The 24750-nt window shown below is 40.3% G+C and overlaps 1 protein-coding gene across 1 annotated transcript in view; it reads right to left on the bottom strand.

Annotated features, from left to right (window-relative positions):
* wdr18 (WD repeat domain 18) overlaps positions 1 to 24750 on the bottom strand; it is a 75983-nt gene that overhangs the window by 25886 nt on the left and 25347 nt on the right. The window contains exons 5-7 of the mRNA XM_072660898.1: positions 19249 to 19392; positions 8754 to 8818; positions 5162 to 5286 (exon numbers count right to left, since the gene is read on the bottom strand). Coding sequence (XP_072516999.1) covers positions 5162 to 5286; positions 8754 to 8818; positions 19249 to 19392 — 334 coding nt within the window. The remainder of the gene's footprint in view (positions 1 to 5161; positions 5287 to 8753; positions 8819 to 19248; positions 19393 to 24750) is intronic.

Consider the following 24750-nt stretch of genomic DNA (forward strand, 5'->3'; position numbering starts at 1 on the left):
GTATGAAACCAATACCAGTTTTAAAATGCTAAAAGTTCAGGTAAACATTGGCAGAACGCATATATTGTTTTTACATTTCCATTTGTGGAATTTGGCTGACATTCTTATTCATATCTGGAGTGACCCACATTTCAGTCATGTTACACGGGCAGATGAATGTAGTATAAGAAGTCTTGCCCAAGTACTCTTATTGGTGTCGTCTGGCACACTTGCCTGGTCAGGAAATCCACCCCTGTCTGCCATGAAGGTAGTGAGTAAGATATTTTCAGAACTAAAGTGTATATGCTTTTGTTTGTGTGTTCAAATTCACCAGTTTAGTCTATGCTGCTGTCATACAGTAACGTAGAAGGGGCTGATACTGGGTTTTCCTAAGGTTTTGCATTTTCTTAGAAAGACTGAGAGTTTGAATGCCAGTGATGTCAAAAATAAGCTAATTATCAGTGGGTTACCAGTGATGTTTCCCCAATATTGATGATATCAAGGGTCATTAACACAGATCAATGTTAGTGGCAAACTGATATATTGGTTGGGACCCAGTGGATCGTTATCCAGATACTGGCCTTTGCAGTACTGATTTTATTCAAAGTTATTTTGAAGCATTTCTATTGGTCCCAACTATTGGTCCCCTATTTTGCCCAACAGTGGCCATATGCAACTGAGCCTCTAAACATCCTGTGAGCATCCTGACCAATCACAGGTGTTATGTGGGTATTTTGATGACTCAAGGCATTCAGAACAAAAGGTTTTCATAGCAGTACGTCTAAATCCACTACAATTTCCACAATACCATGCAAATCCAAACTATATGCTAATAGCCTAATCACCTTAAGGTTTCCAGGTGGAACTCGTGCTTGTGAAACGCTTCGTCCAGAGCTTTCTGCATACCCTATATTCTGTATAACTGTGTACAGCAAAAAATGACATCTATACCATGGCGGTTGGGTGCGAATACACTTCTAGTGCAGGCACATTTTACATATGTAGCTAGATATGCACACATTATGAAATATTTATTTTTTTCATGTAGTGTGGAGTGTCCACATGGAACTGGTGGCATCATCAGGACCTAAGTCACCAAGAAGGTTGATGAAGGTCTATAGTTGTAAGGCTGGTTAAATAATTGAGGGTGGGTCTCAGATGTCAGACCTCACTGTTGAGTCTTTCAGAGGCATCGTGGATTTAATTGACCAAGTGTTGATCATGTGCCTGATCTGATGACCCATGTGAAAAGCTTGAGATGTAGCAGGTTACCAGGGATGTTGGAATATGGGTGAAGGGAATGGACTGGGTCCGATGTGTAACCCCAATGATTGGGGGGGGATGATTGGTCTTCTTATCCTGTGTAATTTGTTCTAACATTTGGTCACACATACTGACCGTGTCAATCCTTCAATCCTGTCAGGTGAGGATTTGTGGAGATGATTCCTGGCCATGTTAGCCCACCGTTTCACAACCTGGGTGCACATTTCCGATATTTCAGTTCCTCTGCTGTTTTAGTTTGAGAATTGCAATGGAGATTTAGAGTTTCTGCTGGTACCAGTGTCCCAGTGCTTGTTATGTTGGGTCCAGTCCATGTCCAGTCCCACACACCCTACAGTGGTCATCCTGGAAGGTGCCAGTGTTGTGCTGTGCTTGAACAGTGAATGTAGGCAAGCTGTGGACAGCAGCAGGCTGTAGGATTTAAAGGGAATGCTAAATAAGCCACAGGTTATTAACTAAAGCCCATAAAGCTCTTGAAGCTCATTTAACAAGAGCAGGTATCTTATCAAAGCCCCTCATTTTCAAGTCAGCTCTTTAGGCCATGCCGATCCAAGAGCATCTGGAAAACAACAAAGCCTCTATCTTATCATACATCTCCTCTCCTCAATTAATCATACCTTTATAAATCGCTCCAAATCTACAGGGCAGATAATGAAGTCAGTGATGATGCTCCTCAAGATCAGATTGAAGATAAAGGCCTTAGATTTTTCAGGCTTCTAAAGATTCGGAAAACGCCAGTGTCTAAATGACATTCTTCAAAGAGGGCGTCATTGACCGGCAGTAAAACAAATGGAAGACACAAAAAACAATTTATCAGTGTAATGTCAGGGTGGCCTGCTGCTTCTCCATTTGATAAACTGCGTGAGCGCTTCCATTTGCACATTTTCTCCTGAAGGATTACATTAACTGAAAGCGAGCGCTGCATGGGTTGCACGACACTCATGTACAGACCTTTTCCACTGGACTGGGCCAAGCTAAAATAAATGTTAAAAAGCTTTCAACATCTTGGCTGTATGCCACTTTGACCTCATTAGTATGTTGGAGCTGTGAGGGTGGGTCATTAGGGAACCAAACACCTAACAGAAGAAAAAGATCCCGTCCATCCAGCCACGACGGTCAAGGTCTCGAAGCTTAATCATTCAAAGACTGACGTTCTTGATGCTGCCAATAAAACGGACTGACATCAAGGTTGTGATCAAAAAATGAATAAATAAAATCAATAATACAAAAATAAACGATGAATAAAATTCCACAGATCATCAGTATCAGTGGAAATTCCACCAACAATGAGTACCTTAACAAATTGTTTGTCATTGTAGGTTTTTGTCATTGATGGTTTCAACGGTCACTGTTTTTTACACCCATTCCTGATTTCATTCATTCATGATGCACTCGGAAGAAACATTTGTGAGAGTTTCTGTTGTTTATTTAAGTTAAAAAACAAACAAACAATACAATTAAGAACTAAGAATCTTCTGGTCTCAACTGACAATGTTTAACTAGGCTATTAGAGTCTAAAGGAATCTTAAATCACATTTGAGCTGGATTAATTTTACCTTGGAGGGTGGGAGTACTGTAATTTGAGTGACTACTGGTGGGATTTGTGATTTTAATCCAGTCCACCCATGCAATGTCTGTAAATGTAATAAGCTTATCAAGTAATTCTGTGAAACCTGGAGCTTCTTTGGTGACAAATGTGTGATAGCAAGGTGGAATAATGGAGACATGACAGGTTTGATGAAATTCATCTCAAATATGTGAGCACAGTGTGCTATCTGAGTACTACTTGGTAGCATAAATGCCTTATATAATTTGCTAGGTCTATTAGAGTCAAAACTTTAATATGCTTATGATGGTGATTCATGGCTTATTTCAGTTAAATTGCACAGTCAGTACTATAGAGCTTTACTCCATATAGAATGTACACTACATGGACAAATGTATAGGGACACTTGCTCATTCACCCGAATTCGTCCGAAAATAAGGGTAAGTTTATCCTGCTTTGGTTGGAGTAACTGTCTCTACTGTCCAAGGAAGGCTTTCTACTAGATTTAGGAGCATTGCTAGTTAAGTCAGGATGTTGGACGATCACCACCTCACCTCATCCCCAACTCTTTCCACTTATTTATATCTCTCTAACCCACGCCTGGCATTAGGCATGATGCCAACAGGTTCATGTTTATCTGATTGAGAGTCCATTCTATTCTACCGAGAGCACTTCTCTACAGGGACTAGACAAAATGTAAATATGGCTGTTTTTAAGGGGTTGTATTTAAATATTCATTTGGATATAACAATGCATATTCAAGGCCTGTAAGTGAACGTTCAGGCCTGCCCTAATAACTGATACATTTCCACTCTTCATTCGAAATTCTGTGGAAAGTGAAGAAGGTCTGGGATGACATGTCCGACAGTAAACAGACATTTGCGTCTCCTAGTGGACATGTTGGATGCAGGGAAAATGGTCAGGTGTGTCGATCTGAGCATCTTTGACAAGGTGCTGGATATGGGTGCTGGAGGCTAAAGGCCCATTTGGACAAAGAAGGCCATGCCATCTGGGCAGAGCTGAGAGAAGGGCCACTGTGGAACAAGCCTCTGAAATATTTCCTCATGATTGCGGGAGGAATACCTCACAACACGCATTGAATCACAACTTGGCTGTAGCTGTGGACCAGTCAGTGTCCATGTTAACACCTGTCCACCTTCAAAAGTGCCTTTGGAGCATTGGATCACTTGGTCTGAGGAGCCCAGTCACATGACAGCCCAGACCGGTCACATGAATCCACCTTGCAACTGGCATACAGTACTGTGCAGACTTTTTAAGCTTTTAAGAGTTTGTGCTTGTAAAAACTACAGATCACATTAGAACAGATGCTAATACACATAAAAACAGTAAAGTGTAACAAGAATTTACTCAATTTGAAGAAAGTAGTGCTCAATTCCACCCATAGCTTACTAGATATCTCATTAAGCACTGATTTACCAAACCAGAAGTTGGATTACTACCATAAATAATAACTAGACGTCTATGAGGAGAGCTTGTTTTAATTAACACAGTGATGTAAAACCACTACTTTCTGTATTAATGTTTGTATTTATTTTAATATTATTTTTTGCTGAGCAAATTAAATACTTGTTTCCCAGATGATGAGCTTTGTTATTCAAATTTTTATAGGTATCCATAACATTTGTTAAGTTAAAAGATATAACGTTAATGTCTTGTTGCCAGATACCACAGGGAACCTTCATAGGTAGAAAGAGCTGTTTTGTCGGAATGCAGCCGACCATATTTTTATGGTTTTAATATTTTGTCTCTTTTGGTGTAGAAAAGTGCAAATTCCAACAGAATGGAAATCAAATGAAAATCAGAGATAAAATTTCCATACGGTTTAGACCCATAGTTGTATGCCTCTGCACCAGTGACGGTTGAGGTTCTTGTTGTACTTTGAGTTTTAGACCACGTCTAAAGACAGACAAAGCAATGAAGCTGTGCTGTGGCCCATGAATAGTTGATCTCGGTCACAGCAGAACACAACCCCGCAGAGACACTTGTCCCTTTTAGGGCAGTAGCACAGCTCCGCCATCTATTTGTGCCACTTGCACTACACCGCCTCATCAGTCATCCCGACAACGGCAGTCAGTCAGAGCCGCGGCGCGAGAAAGATCAGACGGAAAGCGGCCGCGAAGAAGCCGCTCGGAGGTTCCAACCTACGCGTCAGCCCACAGAGCACCAGCGCGTAGACAGGTCGTCTGGCAGGGAGGAGAGGAGGCTACAAGCATGGGCGAGCACTGATGGATGTTTGTGGGGGAGGTTCAGAGCGTGAAGGCAGAGACTGGGGCGATAGAGAAAGAGAGTAGGCCAGAAAGCGCACTGCTGTCAGAGATCTGGAGCGGCACTCACCTTTGTGGTTGATGCAGCGGATACACTGCTTGCTCTGAACGTCCCACATCCTCACCGTCTCGTCGTGGGAACCTGACAGCAGCAGCGTGCCATCCATGGACACGGACAGACATGTCACCAGGTTCCTGCAAGCAACACACAGCGAGGAATTAGAACCTGGTACACCGCAGATATGCAGGATACATCTTTTAAAAAGTTTGGAAATCACTGTTGAGGCAGATAACTTGACAACTTGACTATAATTAGATTTCTAACATACTCGACAGGTTGAGCAAAACTTCTAAAAATACAGCTTGGTGCGTAACAGGGTTGCACTGTTAATCATATTTTTGTCATTATGGTAATGTGCGCTTCCATGATGAACTCTTAAGTCTTAAGGGCTGCAATGAAAGAAGGGATCAAACTATATTCTACATGCCGCAACAGAGTGAAGTAATTACACTGTCAGAAAGGCATTAGAATTAGAAGCCTTGGATGTCCCTGAGCCAGGCTTGAACCCTGCTCTTCTCCAAAGAGTTTAGCTAAACTGACAATTACAGAAACACACACACACACACACACATCTCAAAAAATATTTAACAGTTAGCCTGTGAAAAGCTTTAAATGCTTTGAACAGAATGACCATCCTCAGTGTATCATGAGAAAAGTGTGAAGCAGTAATGCATACAGTCACAAAAAAATTGGCAAAATCATGAAGTGCTTTTAAAGGAACCAAATACACAGTACTTTTATATACTAACACTTTTATTAGACTATATACAGTGCTGCTGGAAACCTTCCAGAGCCATTTGTCTATGGCATTGCGTATGGCATCTGTAACTGTACACAGTCCCACACTTCAGTTCTTCAGCCTCATAACTGCAGTACTCTCATTATTAACATCAGTTTCATTAACCCTGAAACAGAACCCTGTGGGACTCCACAAAATACTGAATTATGATTAATTCAGTCATAAATCTAGAGTTCAAGAGGTTAAATAACCTTTTTATATATTTTATATATTTTATATAAGTCCTAAAACTACAAAGAGAGAACCCACTTAAACAAATGATGGCGAAAGTACTATATTCTTTGGAAAAAGAATGTGGTTCAGTGCTTACATTAACCTGTATGACACCACTGGACAGCAATCCCCCAAACCAATGCTCTCAGTAACTGGTGATCAACCCTTCACAGTTGGTTGGTGGAATTTTGGCCCAAAAACTGCTTTGACACTGTAATACTGGTGAGCTTCCTTTAGCATGAACTGATATTTTTAGGTTCTTCCATAATAGGCTGGACTTTGACCTGGTCGTTCCAAAAGGTTGAATTCCTTTTGCTTTAACATAAGTCCATCACAGCCACACTCCTCAAAGCAAACAGCAACTAAAGTTTTCTTACAATACTGGGAAGTTCACCAGAAAGTTGTGAGGGGAAAAAAGCCTGGATTTGCAAAAGACCTGACTTGACATAGGATCTATACATCGATGCCAAAGAGTGGAGGTGTTGCTGAGAAAATAATGAGGAGAGCTGCATCCTGAAAACGTAAAATCAACGATGGAAAGTCCATAATGTTTAAAGTGCAAGATTCCTCATCGTTCTGGGATGCAGCTTTCCACCAGCAGAGCAACGGAGGGTCTGAAGTCAGTTCTATATTTAATGGATTTCACTGACAGATACTTTTAAGTGTCCACATATGGAATATACACAGTAGAATGTGCTGGCTAGACCCATTACAATTGTCTGTATTTCTTCATCTAGTCCAAAATGGAACTAAATAAAGAAAACTGAATAAACAAATGACAGGAGGTCATTGTAGCTTGACCATTTATTTATCAAGCAAAATGTTCTAACATTTTCAGTAACATGCGGAATTGCTTCAACTCAAAGAATGCATAGATTCAAGGCAGCAGCAAACCAATGATACTGCCACCCCCATGCTTAACAGCTGCCATAAGATCCTTATGTTGAATGTAGTGTTTAGTTGCCACCTACGTATCAAAGCATTTTATTTAAATTAAGCTCTATTTAGATTTATATGTCCACAGGACATTCTTCCAATAGCCCTGTGGCAATCCATGTAGTCTTGAGCAAACTTTAGATGGGCAGGTGTGTTCCTTTTGCAGAGAACTGGCAATGCACATTGTTCTTATCCAGTGCTTGCCTGATGGTGGGCTCAAACACTGGCATTACCTAATGCAAGAGCCTGGAAATCTGTTTGACTACCTATAATATTTGCCATATCCTTGGAGGGACCGCTTCTTAGGAGAATATCAGCAGTGCTGCATTTGCTCCATGTGTAGAGCATCTGCTTAACAGTGGATTGGTGGAAGTATAATGTTTAAGGTTTGATAATTGTGCCAAATAAAAAAAAAAAATACATAATCTATAATGCTTTGTAATATTTGTTTAATATGGTTTTCTTTAGTTGCAGAGATTGATCTTAATTGATTTCAAATGATCTACTTCTAGGTCTAATTTTAGTTCAAATTCTACATTTATTAGTTTTTGTAATCTATTTTTGTCTGTGTGCCTATATAGAGTGTTAAAACACTCACTGTCTACTCTGGACAGTTAGAGATAGAAGCTCATCTGTTGCTGTATAATTTGTGTTGGTAATCCGCTAGTCCTTAATCTGCGGTCACACTGCAGGACACTGTTGACACTGTTGACACTGTGGTGGTCCTGTGGGGTCTTGATAATTGAAAAACAGGGTGAAAGGAGACTAACAAAGTAGGCTCCTATAGGGTGAGTGAAGCTGATATAGTGGGCCAGGTCTATTCCAAACCAGAGTGTGGTCATGATATTCTGACAGGTCTATATTTGACATAGAAAAGATAGAAATATATATAATAAATATATATAATAATATATATTTGACACTGTAGGTTTATATTAACAATTATGTAGTTTTGAATCGCTTGCCATATATAAAAAATGTATAACACTGACTGTGTAAATACTTAGCATGTGCAAGTCGAGCAATTCCCACTGGATCATCTCCACCTTCATTATTATCTATGCTAACACTGCAAACTGCACACTACATATGCTTGAGCTTACATTTTGTGGATTATCTCCACTTGGCAAACTTCGACACTGTTTAACTGGCTCTGCTCGCATATGGCAGACCAAATAATCACCATATGTGTGCCTTGACTGTGCAATACTTTACAAACAAACATTTCTAACTGAAAGAATTAGTCTTGCAGTACACTGTGGCTGGATGCTACCACTGTTTACAAATGCTTTCAGAGCACCCATTGTCCGCTGCCCAAAAATTCATGGCACGGACGCACATACTGGCAGCTTCTCATACCATGCGGTGGGTGCGATTAGAATTCCTCACTTCTCCTGAGAAGTGTTTTGGCAAAAAGAAAAAAAAAGGGGGTGTGGGGGGGCTGTGGGGGCGTGCCATAAGCATACAGAGGGTACAGTATAGACTCCAAACCAAAGCAGCAGAGAGGCTAATCCAGCAGTGTTTAAAATAGTTTCACCTTCAGGCTCTAACCTGAACTTTAAGCTTGCCCTTGCTTTCAGACACTGGAGGGGCTTCCCTCAGTTTTCTGATCCTGGACAGACACTGAGCAGACCAAAGCTGACTTCACCTTACCTGTGGCCTTTGAACACCTGATTGCCTTCGCTGTCTGACTGGAAGGTCTTATCCCGGCTTAAAGCCTGCCAATAAAAGGAAGAAGGAAAAAAAGAAGAGAGAAAGAGGGAAAATTAAACATTTATTACAAAGCAGGGGCAAATGTTACAGGCTATGAAACCTGGTTCCATGAAATTGGCACAACACTCGGGTTAAGGCTGTATGATATGGGATAACACTTGGGAAAATGCAATATGCCTTACAATATATTTCAATAACACCAGTGCTACTTAACACTGCTAATGAGATAAGCACAGCGATTTTTGCACCCAAAACTCCAGCCAACAAAATGTAGTTGGTTGGTGATGCTAGCTGCCACTTTACCAGTCTTGCAGAGAGACTAATGTGGTCAAGAACTGGCCACCCTCACAGGAAAAGGCCATTTGACTTCCTTTGCAAATTCTGTTTTTGTGTGGTGTGTAGAGGGAAGCACTCACAGCATTCAGAACGTACGCTAGGCACTATTAAAATGTTAGCAATGTACTAAATGGTTTACTTACATATTGCAGCCTTTCCAAAAGCTAATACTGCGATTCATGATTAACAACACAGCCCTAAATCTGGTACACACACCAACATATCTATCCTCTCTCAAGTACCCATTAGAGGGTAGTGAAGCCCACTTTTGGCCTTCACCATCTCCTAAATGCTTTGATCGATCGTCTCAATTTCATCAGTTAAGGAATAAGTCACATCAGGCACATGGTTGGGCCATATTCGCCCATTTTTTAAACTGGCTCGCTGCTGACTCCAACCATTACATCACTTTCTTTTTTTTTTAATGGCCTGCATGAAGAGTCTCAATTAAACATGACAAGTGGAGTTTAAAGAAAGGGTGGATTACTAGCCGTACAGAGCCAAAGATGCATCCATTTCATATTCATATATGCACGCTAATATGCTTTTCAGTATGCAGAGTCTGGACTGGCCAGGAAAAAAAGAAAATGGATATTTAGAGAAGAGAAATGGAGCAAGATCGTATTTCAAGTCCAAATTAAGATAAAGTGCACAGCAGGAAAAGACCTATATATCAACCGGCCAATGATATTGGCTGATATTGAGGGGCCATAAATTGATCTACATTGAGGAAATTCCTGCTAATAAAGCACTGATTAGTGACTTGCCTTATAATGTAGCAAAGAAAGACACTCATTTCTGAGAATCTAATGGTTCCTGGCCAGACAGACAGACACTTTTAAGTAGCAATCACCATTTGATCATTTCCAATACAGACATAATAGGCTGAATTGAACACAGTCACAGTTCAAATATTTTAAAAATGGAAAATACATGCATAAAAATAACCATTTTTTCTGTCTAAGGACACCTTAGAGAATTAAGTAGTAATTACCACAAAAACAGCAATTATTTTTCAAATTATATCAGTTGAATCCTAGAGCATACTTTGCATAGAATAGGCTGGTAAAAGTCATATTTTGAAAATTCAATAATTCAGGACAAAACTATATAGATAAATAATTTAGTTTTTCCATACTAACAGCATGACTATATTTAGTAGACAGCTTCAAAAACACAAAAGAAAATGACTCCTTATGTCCATGGATTTAAACAGTTTGCGCCAAATTCGGACACTACCATATGTGTACCTAAGAAGAAATCAGGGTCAATCAGACTGGATGACAGTTTGGTGAGCCTGCGCTCACTGCTGCCTCAGCCTTCTGTTCTTGGCTGAACGAAGTGGAACTTAGTTTTCGGTAACACTTTACTTGGATAGTCCATTACAGATGCCTTGCAGATGCTCACCTGACCTTCAACTAACATTCAACTGAATATGTATTAAAAACAAATTAAATACTATATACTAGTATACAGTATAAATAAATACTATAAATAATGTATTATATATATATATATATATATATATATATATATATATATATATATATATATATATATATATATATATATATAAAAAATGCAACTGAACTCTACATTCATGTAAATGATAGTCTATTAAATGTAACCCTGCATCTAACCTTAAAACCAAACCTTAAACTAAACCTTAAATCCAATTATAAACCTAATCCTAACCTTAAATCAACTGTAAAAACCTAACCTTAAAGGTGTAAGGGTAAGGTTAGGTGTAGGCATCTACAATGGACCATCCATTTAAGTGTTACCTGGTCTTCTGCTGATGTAGCCCCTTACCACAATTGTACAGAGTTTTCATCTGCGTCACTGTAGCCTTTCTGTCAGCTTGGACCAATCTGCAAAACTGCCTGAGCTTTTCTCTATTGCACAATTCTGAATAAACTCCAGAGACGATTGCGCTGAAAGTCCCAGGAGAGCAGTAGTTATAGAAATACCCAAACCAGCCTGTCTGGCACAAGCATTCAGGTCACTCTCCAAATCAAAATGCATGATTTTGAAAACATTTCGATCCATAATGAATTTATTACACTCTTAAATTGTAATAAACACATTGATCTTTCAACTAATCAACGACACAGAAATCTTGAGTTCCAAAGTCCACTCCCAGCACCTTGATCACATCCAGCACTTGACGAAACAGAAATTCTTCAAAATGGCTTTTAATGCGTTTTACTAAACCCTTCAATTAATCCCGTCCCAGAAGAACAGAAAAGGTCTAAAAGGCTGTTAAACTTCGCAACTCCGGTGCTTAAAGACAATAAGCCTGTCCAAGCCATTAGGGCCAAAAACAGAATGTCTACCTATTGCAGGAGGTCTTTAGCGGGATTAAATTCCACAAAGCATCAGCAACAGGATCGGCAGCTGCTTCCCACTGCTCCCTTGGCCCCTGCAGGCACGAAACTCTCACCTTCAATCTGTCGGAGCCTCTTTATGTGCTCAACTTTGACAAATTCCACTCCTGTTTATCATGCTGCAAAACAATTCGAGCCAACAGTGTGCAGCAAACTGCTTCAACCTGCTGCAGGCGCCAACGCCGTGCTCACTGGAGCGCTCGGCTCCGCAGCCTGCACCTCCACTGGGCTGCGAGGAGCTCTTAATCATGCGCTCGTTAGCGAGCACATTCTTAAAAGAACACGGCAATGAATGAAAAAGAAAGCTACTGTGAAGAGATGAGAGACAGATGCTCTGAATTCAGAATTCTGAGCTGAAGAGTTGGAGAGGTGAAGGCAAAACCTGCATTAAAAATAAAGCAGAGGAAGCTCAAAGCAGTAGCAGCACAAGCATTTCAAATCTACAGTCTTTGGTAGGGCATGGCTGTTCAGACTACATGCAGTATTAACTAACCAACTAAACCACAGGGGATTTCCAGCACTTGTAATACTGGACATAAATCACTGCTGAAATGTGTGTTTTTCACCCATTCACACAAAAATATTCATCAACTACATGTTAAAGGAAGCACACTATTAGGTTCCGGGTGACTCCGCGGTCCAACATGCTGCCACTATGGCCCTAGGGGTCGCAAGTTCAAATCGAGGTGGTGGAGCACAGCTAATGTTAACTGGCAGTACCAAACAGAGAGAAAAATATAAATATAAAAATATTAAAAAATAATAAATAAACTAAAAAAAACATTTAAAAAGGGACATGCTATGTAAAACTGCACACTTTTATCTGGAATGCATTCCAACCAACAAACTATAAAATCTTAGTCAGTGTTTGAGTTGCCCAAGTCAGAAAACAAGGCTGTTCAGATTTGGCTTGGCCTCAATGTGTGCAGATCAAGAATCTGTGAGATGTTCTGGAACAACAGGTTCAATCCATGGAGCACTGGCAACTCATAACTTACAGGACTTACAGGAAGGGTCGGCGCGGTTGTGGTGGTACATGGTGGACAAACAGCACATTAGACATGTGGTAATGTTATAATATTAATGTTTTGGCCAATTGATGTATATATTTATCAGTATATTATCAGTATATGATATATTTATCCCACAAATCTCAAAAAATATATTGTATCTCCAAATAGCAGCTTTACAGGGCAAGAGGAATAAACTAAATAAAAGCACAGATCAAATTCTGAATATTGTTCAAAAGAACTGAATTAGTTAAATTAATTGAGCAGCTCATTACCATATTTTCCTATTGCGATAAAGGTTGCATGACAACTTTTGTAAATAGTGTAAAATTTGACCAGATATGTAACAATTACAGTTTCATAACTTGTTCATTATTTGTTTTAGAAATAGGCCCAGTTAACAGCATCAGAGCTTGGCTGGAACAAACCTTAAAAAGCAAAAATCACACTTTTAAAATGAGCCGATTTTGTCTCCAGCACGCACGCACACACACACTGTCCTGTGATGCATCCAGGACGTTCAGTACATTTCATGAGGGACTTCATGAGTTAAAGTGAAGGACAAAGTGCCGTAAGCAACTTTCTATATCTTTTAAAGGGTCTGCGACACACCGATGGGTTGACTTTCAGTGGAAGCCCATGTAAAAATATTTACAAAGAATCAAAGAGCCAAAGAAGAAAGAAATAATGTTACAACACAGAAGAGTACAATATGCAGACCATATGACTTTCATTACTAACTATGAAAGCGTTTAGGCCAGTCAAATTACATGCTTCTGCACATTTGCTTAATCTGACTCTAACAAATGAATAGCTACAAACCTTCTGGCATATTTTATGACCCCTGCCTCCTCCCAGTATGTTAAAACGGGCTAATAAGCTAAACTTGACCTCCACAATTTGCTGGAAAATGCCATATTCATTCATTAGGCTTTCTTAATTGACTGTATTTACACTTACAAATCAACAAAATGTAATTTATCTACCACAGCATTGGCAAATCAAGTGTTAATATTTCATGTCACGTCAATAAAGCAGCCTTGAGTTGCTAATTCATTTGACCAGAGGAGTTTTTCAGGCCCAAAGGGCTCCCTCTGACTCTTCAGCAAAAGACATGAGAGGCCAGAGCTGGCCTAGGAGGTGCTCATGCTCCATGAGCAGCTGTTGATTCTCCCACAATACTTTTTTAAGATGATCTCAAACCAACACAGAGCAGTCAACCCAGAAAACTGGACACTGAAACTGTAACAGGAAGTGTGTCTGTAATGTACGCTACAACTTTCACGACTTAACAGTGTTGCTAAACTGTAAAAAGGGATGTTTAAATGTGTATAAATAACTGCTACAAATAGAACATTTCAGTTGGACTGAGGGCCCTATTTTAGCCATCTTTAGGTGAGCCTCACATCACACAGCTTGGTTTAAGGCATGTCTTAGCTATTGTAGCATGTACCTCTTAATGAATCATGGGTGTGGTTTGGGGCGTAATGTGCAATAAACTAATCAGCGGGTCACTTGTCATTCTCTTTAAGAGGCAGGTTTCAATGGCGGTGTACGCAGAGTTGGGCTGCACACGCCTGTGTTCACAATTCGCTGACAAGATGGCAATAAACGTCTGACTGTTGACATCTACCCAAGTTGTTTCCAGTCAGTGGAGCTCTTGTGTTTTCCATTGCCAAGATAGCAATACGCCAGAAATCTACCTGAACTCACCTCATTACGAGACCACCACGCTCATCCCCGTAGATATATTCACAAGCACTGCTGCTATTTAAACTACCCAGGCAAAAGGTGCTAAAAAAATAGACTGTTGGCGGGGTGTAAGATAGCAATGAGCATCACTGCATGCCTTGCGCAGGGTCTAAGACAGGGCTCTGAGAGTCACAATTTTGAGGGAAGACCATGCTTCAGCTGTTTGTGTGCACCTGTGTACTGCACCATAAGAGGTAGGTGTGAAGGCACCTTTAAAACTACAGGTGGGCTCACACCGAATATTAAACTTTGCTGAGGTGAAATTACATTACACTTCCAAAGCATCTTATATGCAGTTTATTTCTCTTTTAGAAAGGTACAATTTGCAAGATCAGGGCAAAAACACTACTGCACTAGCCAAAGGAACCACTAGCAACAATTACGCTAATCATCAAAGCTATCTTTTTACGATGGTGTACCTAAATAATTAAATGTCTAAAGACTGGTCCAAGAAGTCAAAGGGATTTGAATCAATTGAAGAGCAGGCTTTGAAAACCTTTAAAGGCAAGCTTAAGAGACGTGAAAAAATAAATAAGTCAGTAAATCCCGCAGACTAATAAGCTTGGCTGCGATTCCAGACGCGGCAGCGCCGCGGAATGAGAAACTAGGTTCTGTTACACGGGAGGCAGAAAATCCCCGCCACACCGTTTCCCAACCTGTTATTACTCTGATTAACGCTCCTCCATAATGATAAATGTATCTGGAGCACGAAGGGCATGAAAACACACATAATTCAAGCCCAATTTAAATTTTACATAACATTTTCTGCTGGTTCTGTCTTTTTTACAGCTTTAGACAAGCGGGCCATTTCGATTTCAGATTAATTAAAAGTCTAGCACCGCAAGCATCAAGTATTGAGCCATTAAATATCAAGCTGGCTTTCCTTTTTTTATTAATGAAATAGACTTTTGACAGGCCATAAAACATGTTATTCATGTGCGGTGTCCTGAAATCTGTGTGCACTAGGACACCACCCCACACCACAGCTTTGACTACATCAGCGCTTTAATCTGCTGGATTGAAGTCAGGTCTGAACTATTAAAGTTAGGTTAAAACTCCTTAAAGAGTACAGCCACCCTCAGTATCAGCAGGACTCTCACCCTCAAAATCACACAAGAGTGGGCAGGGCAAAAATGTGGCTTTTCTACTGCATATGTCGACGAGGTGACCAGTGGAAGCTCTAGCATTCAAAAAATTGCTGCCCACCACTACGTAATAACTGGACACATATTTCTATATTTCATCATTAATTGAGGCGGAGTCATGATTTTCAACCACTTGGGGGCGCACAAATGGTTTTACTATCTCTTCATGCTGCCCTCTCACCGCAGACAGCAATATCTGGTAAGTAAAACAATTACAATGTTTGTATTTCAATGCTAAAACAAAGCTATGCTATGCTAGGCTAGTCAATGTTATACTATGCAGTGCCATAAACCAGCCACTGACAGCAAAGATCATAATTTTTGCAAGAGCCCACCAAAAACCACTAGGGTTCATTCTAAGGCACAATAACAGGGTTGTAAATAGGCTCATATCACATATAAAACCCTGACGCCAGCCTACAAAGCCAAGAATGGTCCAGCTTCTCCTACCTGACGCCAATGGTCAAAACCCGATCCGTACCAAGAGCCCTTTGTGTTGATGTGTGGGGTAGTGGTTGCTCAGCGGTTAGAGCTCTGGGCTATTAGAGCTCCTTGGCAAGCTGCCACTGTCGGGCCCTTAAGCAAGGCCCTTTACCCTCTCTGCTCCATGGGTGTCGCAGCAATGGCTGCCCACCCTTCCAAAAGCGGAAGCCAAATCTCATCTGTGTCCGTCACAAATGGTCAATGTGGTTGTTTAATGTTCAATGTTTACTATGCTATGCTAGTCTATGATATGCTATGCAGCTCTTGGACGCCATCACCGTGCCATAAACCAGCCATTGAAACCTAAGTGCATCATTTTTTCACAATCCCTTCATAAAAGGAAAAAAACAAAAACAAAAACAACAGTATCGCTCATTCTAGGGCAAAATAACAGGGTTGTAAATAGGCTCCTATTACATATAAAGCCCTGAAGCTAGCCTACAAAGCCAAGATTGGTCCAGCTTCTACACCTGATGGCAATGGTCAAAACCGGGTTCATACCAAGAGCCCACACACACATTGTTGCAATAAGGTTACTGGGTGCTCAAAAGGATCTTAAATTCAGGGTCCATCGACACTAGCTTTGGATCTGTGTGTTAAACTGCTTTTAAAAGAACATCTGCTAAAGGTCATAAATGTACACGCAAATGTAAAACTGGGCAGATTTCTCCCCAACTAAAGTCACATATTTATTATTTATTCAATAATATAAAGTGCATTCAATAGTACAATTTACAGAAACTCATTAAATGCAATTGGAAAGACTGCACAGAATCCAAAAAAGTACACATCCATAAACCTCTACACTCCAAAAGGATGTTGCAGGTTGATCATCATCCAACACCCTCCTAACGTTAACCCTTAATAGCAGGTTCTGCACCAGCAGGGTTAGAGTCATCCTTGTTCTCCACTTTAAGGACCCTCTTGTCGTAATGACCTTGCAGCATTGATGTAATTAACTGGGTTCAACTGCATGCTTTGGCTTGTGTACAAAAATGAGATACAGTAGGCAGCTCTGCCCTGCATGCCCATCTGGACTAAAACGAATGTTCCTGTCCCAAAAAACAAGCTTGTAATTACCAACAGAGTGCAGTCCTGATTTACAGTACAGCCCCCCTCCAGTCTGGGCTGGACCTCATTCATTTTAAATCACAAGGAAGGCATCCGCGAAAGATTCGTAACGTCGGCAACAATTGCCATGGACCCACTGATGTATTTTATGGAAAATTCCCTTTGATGTGATCTTCCTGTGCGAAGGTGCAATCGGGTGACGGCATGTAAAGAGCCACCAGGACAAGGCTGCTTCTGACATCTTTCAGCTCAATCACTGTATGAGCTGTATGAGACGCTCTTGCCCTTACCTGACCTGAACTTCACACAATGCACCTGACTGGGATCCAGAAAGGGAGGGGGGGAAAGAAAGAAAAAAAGAATCCCAGCTCAGTTCCTCTTTCAAAGCACTGCATCAACCAGCCTCCGCCACAGTGAATAAAGCGCCGCAGAGGGAAGACGTAAAGGAGCTGTCAGCTGATCACAGCCATTCTCCTACAAAATAAAGATTCCTCCCTCAAACCTCAAAGCAAACAGCAACTAAAGTTTACAGTACTGGGAGGTATACCATAAAGTTGGGAGGGGAAAAAAACCTGGATTTGCAAAAGACCTGACTTGACATAGGATCTATACATCGATGCCAAAGAGTGGAGGTGTTGCTGAGAAAATAATGAGGAGAGCTGCATCCTGAAAACGTAAAACCAACGATGGAAAGTCCATAATGTTTAAAGTGCAAGATTCCTCATCGTTCTGGGATGCAGCTTTCCACCAGAAGAGCAACGGAGGGTCTGAAGTCAGTTCTATATTTAATGGATTTCACTGACAGATACTTGTTCAATTATATAAGTGTCCACATATGGACCATACACAGCACTGCTAGAAAGTTTGTGGACACAGTGGATCAGATCTTCAACAAGTCCTAAAAATAGATGAACCCAATGTAACATTTTCTTCTTATTATTATTACTTATTATATTAATAAAATATTATTACAGAAAGCATTATCCCCTTAAACAATTTGCATAGGCCTACCCTTATGTTTTTCAATCTCATAACTACACTATTAACACAATCAGGAGCTGTGTCACAAACCCTAACACAGTACCCTGTGGGACACCACAAAACAGTAAGAAAATATCAGAAGAATAAATCTTAGTTCAAAATGTTAAAGCTTTTACATTTATTTCTTAAGCAAAAAAATTAATTAAGTATTGTTGAGAGTATTTGCTTTGCTTAAATTTTAGCCAAACGTTGGATTAATGTTGGCCCACTCCTCTTCATGTAACAGCTTCAACTCTGTGATGTTTTGGCTTAGCCAGTACAAAGATTTCTCTATTTCAGAGTCGCTGTCTTGCTTCATGGCCCTCTTACGCTAAGCTTTAGTTCACGAACAGATACCCTGATACTCTACTATAGAATGTATTAGTATTCAGTGTGTGTATACAGTGTATATTATATAGTGTTCCGTTTCTGAAAAGCTCTCAGAAAGCTCATATGTCTACAGAACAGGCTTCTAAAAAGTTTCTGTCTTATCAACTTGAGCAAACTTCGGACAGGAAGAAGTGTCCTTTTTGGGCAGTAGAGGTTTCGTCCTTGCTAGCCAGCCCAAGCACAACCTTCTGGTTCAGCGCCTGCTTGATTGTGGGTTCATGAACATTGAAACTACATCAGATGTTACCCTGGAATCCCATGCGACATTTTTTGCAATTTTATAATGATGTGCCCTTGGAGGAATTTTTGCTGGACAATCTTTGGAAGAGTCCCAGTAGAGCTGAATTTCCTCCCTTTGTATATAATCCATCTCACAGTAGATTGGTAGAGACTAATCTCTTCAGTAAACTGGTTTTGTATGAGAACCTGGAAAAGCGATAAAGACTCTCAGGAAGATTCTCAAAAATATTCCATTTTATTATATTCTTTGTTCAAGGAAACCTGTGTCATGAAGACCAGGCCTTAATAGTGAGGACCCAAGGTTATGTTCTTGAACTGTGGGAGTGGGAGTACCCCTTAAATGAACTCTGGCAAAGATATTTAATGTTGAATGGTTTTGCTTGACAAAATGCTAAAATCTAATGTTTTTTTTGCATAATTTGTGTTGTTTTGGGTACTCTTTATCTAGTTTTAAGAATTCTATGAAGATCTGAACACATTCCAGGTCAAGCCTGGGCAGAAATACAAAATAAACTTTCTACTGTGACTTTCTAGTGGCACTGTATAACTCTGGATTACAGAGCACTCAGAGTTAAAAGGAGCTTAAGGCAGCTGTACTTACCGTGCTGCAGAGGGACACCTGAAAGATACTTCCGTTGCTTCCTCCGCAGTATGCAAAGTACTCACAGGGGTCAAGGGTCACAGACATGATGCTGACATCGAAAAGAACAGACAGAAGCATCTCACCAGAGGAAATTTCCCATAGCTGTAAAAGAGGAAAAATATAGGTTCATGCATTAAAGGACGTACAACAGCAGAATTTCTGCCTCAATGGGGAAGAGGAAAAAAAAGAGACTGAGACTTCAGCAATGTCATTCAGAGTGTGTTGGTGTGAAGTGGTTCATTGTACAGAAAATGACAGACTTTCTTTACAGCGCAAATATAGCCTTTATATAAATTAAAAAGTATAGTCATGCGAAAAAAATTAAAACCCCATTAAATATTCAGGATTTTTTTTATATTAAGAAACATGGACATATTAATATTTGATCTTCTTTCAAACAACATTTATACCTACAAATCTAAATGATGTAATTGCATCACCTTTGTAAAAATGAAATTCAGACCATGGAAATTAGACATGAACAAAAATGAGAAAAGTTTCTAAGGAAAAAAAAAAGAACATCCTATGCCCTAATTGCTGGCACTGTTCTCTTTTGTTTTTCTCTTTTGAATGTTTTTTGCAGAATTGCTCAAGAGCTTTCTTGCATGCTCAACATGACTTGGCCATTCCTGAATTCTCCATTTTGCCGCTGTCCCTTGGTGGATGTATTGGAACATTTTAAGTCATTGTAACGTTGCATACTCCATCTCCACTTCAGCTATAGTTTTTGAATAGATGGCCTCATGTTTTCCTTGAGCCCCCTTTTGATGAAATAAAGAGCTCATAGATAACAAATCAGATGCATGTTTAGATTAGTTAAAAGGATCAAAGGTTAACTTTTCACTAGGTAATCATGCTGGTTGTAATCCCTTCAAGTATTCTAGTGCTATTCTAATTTCATTATCAAGTTTTGGTCGGAAACAAGAGTTATATTTGTGAAACACAGTTTCACCCCCCACAGTTTTGCCTGAAAACTATTCCTCTAGGTCCTACATATGTTATGGGCAATGCAGGTGCTGCTCTAACCAGGTTTCAGTCAGTTGGTAGAAATAGATCTGTGCCAGGACTCAAATCAAGCTTTGAATGTTAGTGTTGATTCTTAAATTGCCAAAAAAAAAAAAAATCTATTAGCTTAATGCCATCATTCTGCTAGAATCCCACAGTAGGGCTAGCAGAAATCAGCATAATTAAAAAAAAATATCAGCCATCAGCCCGCAGTTCAGATGTCAGTACCTAACGAAGACAAAGACAGCCCGATCCTCAAACTTTCACACTTAAGAAGTGGTGCGTAGGAACACCACATTTGTCTGACCTTACCATTCTAAAAGCACTGGACCATCTGATGCTGAGGACAATAAAAATCACTCTGCACAGCTTTGCACATTTTTGTTCCATCCTCCAAATTAATGACTTGACAGATCAAGTTATTTAGGAGCGATGATACTTTTGCCAAAAACTTTGATGGTCACTTATTGTGCCCTGAGCCAACGTAATATAGCCTTAGAGGAAACTGCTGAGAGGAAGGTTTTAAAAGCTCAGAGAAGGAATGGGGTTCATCTAACAGTGAGCCAGGTGAGGCTATTCATCCTGCTTCGATCCAAATTACAGACAGCCCTTCCATAGCCAACAGAAAGCTTACAGGAACCTCATTACTGTTATTCAAAAGAAATGACATACAGGCACAGTGTTGTTATATAATACGCTTCATATTCAACATCGTCAGGACCAATCTTAAACTAGTTAAATAAAATAACCCCACCTTGGCAATAGTTTGTTGTAAAAGTTGCATGAGAAAACCTAAACCTCATGGAAAGTCAGAGAAAGGTTAGAGAAGTGGGCTTGAGACCGGAAGGACAGGTAAGAATAGTGGGGGGGGGTTTGAAGGCTGTCTCCTCCGTCAATGCAAGGCTGAACCCCCAACTGCTCCCCAGTTGGCCTTGGCATTGGTTGGGTGTGTGGGTGCTCACTGCTCCTAGTACACTAGTGTGTGTGTGTGTGTGTGTGTTCACTACCACGGACGGCATAAATGCGGAGGACACATTTCACACAACAAATACTTGCACTTGTTTTTCCTAGTTTCCCTGAGGTCCACAGGACCTAGTCTTAAAGGTACAGTACCAGAAATTCTATTTCTAATATATCCAAATGGCCAGTGGTCTAATGGCTGCCCCCGGTCGGTAGGAAAGTAAGCTGAATTTAAGGGAACATTATATGGCAACTCTCTTAAAATTACAGCTTCCAAATCATGTTGACGGTACACTGACTTGTAATAGGTAGAACTGCCTCAGTCATTGCATTTCCATGCACCCCTTGGAAGTAGGACGTTGGAGCTGGCACTGATGTCACACACAAATACACAAATCCTAGCTGTTTACCAGGTGTTAACCAGCAAATGTTAACCAACCAGATTTGGGTCATCATCTGCACATTCTACACATATGTGAACAGATTTATGCAGATTTACCTTCTATTTTTCAAGTCACAGAAATAATCAAATCAGAATCAAAGCTATTTACGCTTATATGTGCGATTCTGATTCATGGTTAAATGTTAATGTGCCACAGCCTCTTTTCACTAATCACATTTATTTAGATGCACATATTTCCTTGGTTATAGCTTGAAAAGCTTGTTTGGCATAAACAGCACAGACCTGGATGGATTTCAATGTGTTTTAAATCATTTTACCAGACATTTAAGCAAGTATTACAACTATAGGCATGTCCAAAGATTTTACTCCTGAGCAAAGAACATTAATTAGCAAAAAAACAAACAATCACAGAAAAAACATGCTTACAATGAACAGTGTCATAGCACTCTTTCTCCTCCTGCCTTTCCTTCCACAATTCAGTGATGGATGTGCCATCATAAAGGAGACAAACTGACCGTAAAATAAAGTCGGGATTGGACCAATAATTGGACAAGATCAGTGTGACGACCCAGTCATAAAACAAAAGTGCTGAAGTCGAGAAGAAAATAAACAACTCACCCTTTCGAAAGGTGTGTACACACGCACACACACACACAATAATTGATATTATTGAGCATCACAATATCTCCAGGCTTCTCCAGTCATCTACAACAAAACCTGAACCTACTGAGAAACATTCACATGCACTTGTGTTCAGGACACTCAGGGATAAAGGTCTTCTACAGGCTAAAAGTTTAAAGGTTATACTAAAAAAACATGAAGCTTAAAAAATAAATAAATAAGGGGGGCAAAAATAAGAAGGGACAAATAATGAGCCACTTTCAGCTCATGGCCGGTACTGTGGACACAGCATGTGTGTTATCAGACTATTTAAGTAAAGTGTATTTACATTTATTAAAAAAAAAAAAAAAAAGAGTAATTTTTTTTGCCACATTATGGGTTATATACTGCTATTTTGAGAAGATGTTTTGCTGGCAAATTCCGGTCAACAATTTCACCATTAATTAATTTTATTTTTTATGCTTCGCCTGTATTTAATCATTGTCTGGGGAACCTCAGGGAATTACATTATTCTCAGGGAAAAATGCAAGCTAAGGGGTAGTGCTCCATAGGGCTCATGCTGTACTTTGTAAAGGACTCTGGACAACTGTAATCTGGCAAACAATAATCATTTGTCTAAATTTACATTAATTTCCAAGCGTACTGAGATGCACACACACACAAACAAAGACATATGATTTCTTTTATGAGGAATATTTACCAAAAGCAGTTCTCCTGAATGGGAGGCAGTAGAAACGAACAGGACAAATCACACAGAGTTGGCTGCATAACAGGTACACCTACCCTGTACTTACACTCACGGACTACTTTATAATGTATATAATAATAAAAAAGGCAGCTCAACGCATGGCTTTTGACAAGAGCTTTGGCTGATACTGCCTCCAGTCAGTCTCTGGGGTGCCGTTAAGGCTAATGCAGGTGATTACATCCTGTCCATAAAGCCCTGCAGCAGTTTGACCTGTACGACCTCTGCTCCTGATTTAACCAGCAGTATTCCTCCCAACCTGAAGCAGGCAAAACCCGTTAATCTAAAGTGACAGATGGACAGCAATCCGGCTGATGACACCGAGCACCAGGCATCAGGCTGATGACAAATGTAAGGCAGAAGGGACGAATTACACCCAAAAATGATTGAGCTGATTGATGAGGATTCCTGGCAATATCACCCTGGGTGGTGCTGCAGACTAACAGAGTGGGACTGCTTTGGGGACGGTGACAAACAAATATGGTGTATACTGTCAGTGCTGTTGCAAGTGCTTACTTTCCAGGAGGAGGACAGTTTACGTTCATGTGCATTAGCCCATTTATATTTCATTTTATTAGGTAATCCATCAAAGCAAAATGTTTATACAATGCTAAAGGCATCTGGCCTTTTTAATATGGCACAAAGAAAGGGAGCTCTGACAGTGACAATATGACAGACATTGCAGTTGGACATAGTGTCCATAAATCAAAAGTGCAAGATACATCAAGACAGATCAGAACTAAAGGAAACATTCAGTAATTACTTTAAAATGTCAGCTAATCTAATTGGGCTTTGTGTGAACGTCTGGACACTAACTCCACTTCTGGCACAAATCACAGCTGATCAGGGCTGTTTTTTTAGTACCCAGCTCAGCTTAGAGTCTTCCCATTCTTACTTTAGGAATTTTCACTCACCCCTTCTTGCAGAATTGCTTGTATTTGAAAGCTGCGATAATCCTGGGTCGTCTTAACTACACAGCACGTTTAATGTCTACACGCAGATTTGAGACAATGCTCAATAATCGTTACCAAAGACTTGCTTTTTTTTCGTTACTAAGTCCACATTTTCACACGGGTTTGCATTGCATTTCCGGCCAGCACATGAGCAGCTTTATCAAGTTTGCTTGGTCTTGGTGCTGTCTTGACTTCCACAGTTCCCCTTAAAGGCGCTAAATACAATTCCAATCTAATACACCTTCCCCACCCACCCCAAATATTTCTCTTTTTCATAGTTCATAACTCCCCCTAGCACTAGCTACGCTTCAGACACTACAAGAACAAGGACTTAACACATCTCTTCCGTTACATGTGAAGCCAGCCATCTCCTCTTTTCGACCTGCAGCCAATGCGGTATAACCAGGCAGCCGAAGCGCTCTGAGGAAAGAGCCAGGTTTCCAGCTCCACCACGGCAGCTAACACACATCTGTGCCGGCCAACAAGTAGTGTTTGCACTCAGCCCTGGCTCTGTGACTGGCAAACCGAGCCACACAACATCATTACAGCCAAACAGTAACAACAGGGGGCGTTCATGCCTATGGACAGGAAGGGGAAAGGGGCTGCAGACAAGTGTGCACACAGGTCAAGCATTTGGACGGTAGAGAGACCTTTGAATGTCAAAAAACATAGAAAGTGATGAGGATATAGCTATATTCCTGCTAGATAGGTGGGTAACACTGGCTTATTTTTGCTCACAGTGCCACAGAAATAGCTTAGTACACTTGCTTGCG

Source organism: Salminus brasiliensis, chromosome 17 (genome assembly GCF_030463535.1).
Source record: "Salminus brasiliensis chromosome 17, fSalBra1.hap2, whole genome shotgun sequence".
In the NCBI taxonomy this organism is placed as follows: Eukaryota; Metazoa; Chordata; class Actinopteri; order Characiformes; family Bryconidae; genus Salminus; species Salminus brasiliensis.